Consider the following 4,233-nt stretch of genomic DNA (forward strand, 5'->3'; position numbering starts at 1 on the left):
CAGATGGACTCAGAGACACACATGCTGGATTCTTTTGCACTGATTTCCTACTTTGCATACACCATCCTAACAGCCATCAAAGCAGGAGCCTTGATTTCTTAACAAGCGACTTCTCAGACATCCAACTGGAGATGGGAAAAGAGGCCTCCATTTCAGAGAATCAGTGTGCTTTCCAAATAAAACCTAAAGAAAGTCAAGGTAGCACACCAAGAAAGTAGGTTCCCAAAACACTAAGATCTCTTAGAAAATAAAGACAAGTACAGAGCTAAAGCCAGACTCTTTACATACCACAACATATCACAACCCGACTAATATGTTCTGCAACTTCTCTCCCTTTTTCTACTGCAGTGCAAGAGATGCAGGTGAAATACGCCCAAGTTTGGCACCTTACGGTCCCTGAAGCCAGAACGCTTCTTCTTCTTCCCTTCTGGCTGAGCTTCCTCATCACCCGATGCAACAGCCTTTCTATCCTCACTGCCGCTGCTCTCCTCCTCCTCCTCGTGCTTCACTTTCTCGCTTGGCTCTGTCCTCGGATCGTGTTTTACAGAGGACGAGTCTTCTGCGTAAGCCCTGTACAAGGGAAAAGAAAACATGGGTTTAGGAAAATGAGAGGGGTGCTAAAGCTACAAAGATGGCTGCAAGGCTCACCCTCAATGAAACATTTGTTATAGTTCAGCATGGAGGATTGCAAAGCAAAACCAAAGAAATTATTGGTCTCCTAAGAATATTCTGTGCTTTTCCCTGCTGTAATCAGATCTCCACCCCTCCATCTCAAACCCCAAACTTAGAACCACAGTAAGTTTTCCCAGTCCAAGAACACCAGAACAAATCACTCTGTGAATTATTGTACCCTCTCCCAAAAAATACGCATACAAGAAAGATAGGGAAGGGCATACCGTACCTCCTGTAGCACTAAATTCCACCTCTGCTCCCTCAAGAAAGATTTACATAAAGTGATAGGAAATGTGTTTTACCATCATCACCATAGGACTCAGAACAGCCTCTGTTTCAGCTCAGCAGATTTATTTTCTATCTCCAGCAGGTGACAGGCTGTTTTATTTCCTTCTTCCACCAATGACTCTTCTGCATTCCAATGCTACAGGATTTGTGACAACAAAAACTGGAGTTGTTTATCCTCAACCTGGAAATACAACTCTAGCAGAGCAAAGTACCCCTTTTTCCTTTGCTGTTCAAATACAACGATCTTAAGCAACCCTGTTTGTAGACTAAGACTCAATACTCAGTCTAATCCACGAGCAACTCATAGAACTGCAACTGGCAACAAGGTGGTTAAATAAAAAGCAGGATAAATCCGTAAGCAAAGCGTGATGGCTTTTCTATGCTTTAAACACAGTTTATAACCAGACAGAGCTCAGACCACATTAACATAAGTGAAATTATAATATCTAAGGATGATAATAATTAGTATTTATATTATGTAAACATAAAATAGAATATAATCTCCAAGGACATCCCTGGAAGTGTTCAAGGTGAGGTTGGACATGGCTTTGAGCAACCTGGTCTAATGGAAGGCGGCCTTTGGAGAAAAACAGAAACAAATCAAGATTCTTGAAGTCTCCCAAGCACTAAAAACAAAAGGCTATGCATATTTAATCCTACCAGTTCCCTGGAAAACACAGATGTGGTATATAAAATTAACAGAGAAGAGTCTGTGCCTGTGTCCCCAGCAATACACAACTTTACAGCAATCTCAGCACATCATCTTCCAATAAGGAGAAAGGAGAGTAGATGCTCCTTCAATTAATTTTAATGTTACCAGAATAAAAGACAATGGATTCCTTACCGGCATCCAGTAATTCACTAAGTCATGATACAGGGTAGACTGGGAAAGGCTAAAGAACTCAAATCCTTCCACAGCACTGGTAGGAAACAAAACCTGTACTATTCTAGAATAAAGTCCCAAAAAGCATACCTTAGAGCAAATCATGAAATAAGCAAATCAACTTTTGTTCATGTTGTGACAACTACTTCAGCAAAAAACTGAAAGCACCTGAACAATCACCAGTATTTCTTTGAAATGCAATAACCCATGGCACTATGGCTGGGTTAAAACAGTTCAGAGGTTTCTAGTCTACACCGGGACAGAACACAACTCCATCACAAGGGTTTGATTTAATAAAATAGACAAGTGCTTAGTGAAAAGCAGTACTAATCATGCCTTTCCATGCAAAATGGCGTCTAACACGCAAGCTTTTCCTTTCTGAAAAGGTCCTGAGCCTTTATTTGCCAATATATTTTTTTAAGTTTTACAGGAAAACACCATCTTTAAGGCCTTTGCTGAACCAAGCTTTCAGAAGCAGCATCCAAACCCAAGTCCTCCATAAGCATCTTAAGATAGGGAAATGATTTCTCCAGAAGGGCCAGGTAACTGATCTGTCTCTTGGAGCATGAAGTCTATGCTGGCACCTCTCCTGAAGCTTTTCCTGAAAGTTTAATCAGGACTTGCACATCCCTGGGGAATTGTGGTTTTTGCTGAGATGCAGTTAGCTAGAATAACCTGTTGCCCGCTGAAGCTACAACAGCAGCGCTGACAAGGGAAGCCCTTGTGTAGGCAGGTCACCAGTCTTTAGTAGTTCTGAGAGAACCTCTGAGGAAAAGGTCCTGGGGACAAAAGCAGTAGAAAATTGATTGCTTACCTACACAACCACTCTATTCCCTATGAAGCAAGCCAGAAAAATCACTGTATCAATAAAGATTTGCTCCTGTAATGCTTGACTGACATCTAGCAAACCAAGGACAGGATAGATGAAATTCAAGCATTTTCAGCAAATCCTACACATGCCTTCAATCCATCACACTGTCAAGCCAGTCTGCTACAGCAAAACAGACACAGACTGTTTGAATACAGTTGCCCCCCCCAGTTTACCCAGGTAATTAAAACTCTACAGTTAGATCACCATCCCAACATACAAGCAAAACGAGCTATGAGAATAAAAGCAGAAAAGCAGAGTTTGTAATCTACTTCTCAAGCAAGGTTTTAAATAGTACCTGCTATTCCTCACCTCTGGGACACAGTCAAACTACTCACTGAATTAGCCATTGAAGGATCTGCTCTCTAGGTACACCTACTACTCTGTGTATTTTACATCCTGCACAACCATCCTCTGTTGAAATCCTTTGCTTCCAACAACTTTAACTTCCATTCTGAATCCACATAAAGGTGTCTTTCAATGCAGATGTCAGATTACACCTGGAAAAACCCCATAGCTCCAGAAATATCCACCCTGCTGGATTGCCATTAGCAAGTGAAGAATCTCCACCTCCTTTTATAAGACTGACTTTCCAATGGCATACCTGTTACTACAGCTTCCACATGAAAGAGAAACAAAAATACAAAGACACCCTTCACCTTGTGCCAAGAGTAACTGCCAGCCCCTGTTCACGAAACGTGCCTGCCCTGAATTCTAGCTGCCATGCTTCAACCTTCACAGTCTCTTCAGGGTTCCACAACCTCCTCCCCTCCATCCCCCTAGCCCCCCAAGAACTGAATCTGAGGCAAAGACCATATTTCCCATCTACTTAGCAATACCTTCTTTTAATCCTTGAAGAAAGCTAACAATCAACCATAATATTGAGTTCAGCATTCCCAAAGAAAACCACCTAGAATGCCCTGGAAAAACACAGAGGACTACTCAAGTCACTTGAAGTGATAGGACAAGTGGTAATGGCCTCAAGCTGTGCCAGTGGAGGTTTAGACTGGATACTAGGAAAAAATTCCTCACCAAAAGGGTGGGTCAGATGTTGGAACAGGCTTCCTAGAGAAGTGTTGGAATTGCCATCCCTGGAAGTGTTCAAAAAACCTCACAGATGAAACCCTTAGTGACATGGTTTAGTGGTGAACTTGGCAGTGCTGAGGTAACAGTTGGACTTGATATTAAAGGTCTTTTTCAACCTAGTTGATTCTATGACTGAATGCTAAATTCTCACTTAGCAAATTGTTCTTTGAGAAAGCCAAACTTGTGCAACCATAAGACATACATCTGCAAAGGATCCTGGGACTCACACCAGGCACTGGCACGATACTCCACAGTTGCAAGTCTTTCAATTAGAGAAATCACAATCCCTCATTTTAAAGTATTTTTCTTGAAGTGACAGAAGCAGAACAGTGTACTAAAATACACTGTTTGTGCCAGAGATAACAGTGTTCAGTTATTCTAATCCTGAGAGCAGTAGAGAAGTACTTAACTATCAGACACTATTCAGTCTCAGCAG

At 41.7% G+C, this 4,233-nt stretch overlaps 1 protein-coding gene across 1 annotated transcript in view; it reads right to left on the reverse strand.

The window, feature by feature from the left end:
* The window catches only part of LOC104405177 (calcium uptake protein 1, mitochondrial-like), a gene marked incomplete at its 3' end in the record, with an annotated part of 17,210 nt that overhangs the window by 6,529 nt on the left and 6,448 nt on the right, over positions 1-4,233 (reverse strand). The window contains exon 2 of the mRNA XM_010013800.1: positions 387-570. Within this exon, the coding sequence (XP_010012102.1) occupies positions 387-570 (184 nt within the window). The remainder of the gene's footprint in view (positions 1-386; positions 571-4,233) is intronic.

This window comes from Nestor notabilis, unplaced genomic scaffold (genome assembly GCF_000696875.1).
Source record: "Nestor notabilis isolate BGI_N333 unplaced genomic scaffold, ASM69687v1 scaffold11234, whole genome shotgun sequence".
Taxonomy (NCBI): domain Eukaryota; kingdom Metazoa; phylum Chordata; class Aves; order Psittaciformes; family Psittacidae; genus Nestor; species Nestor notabilis.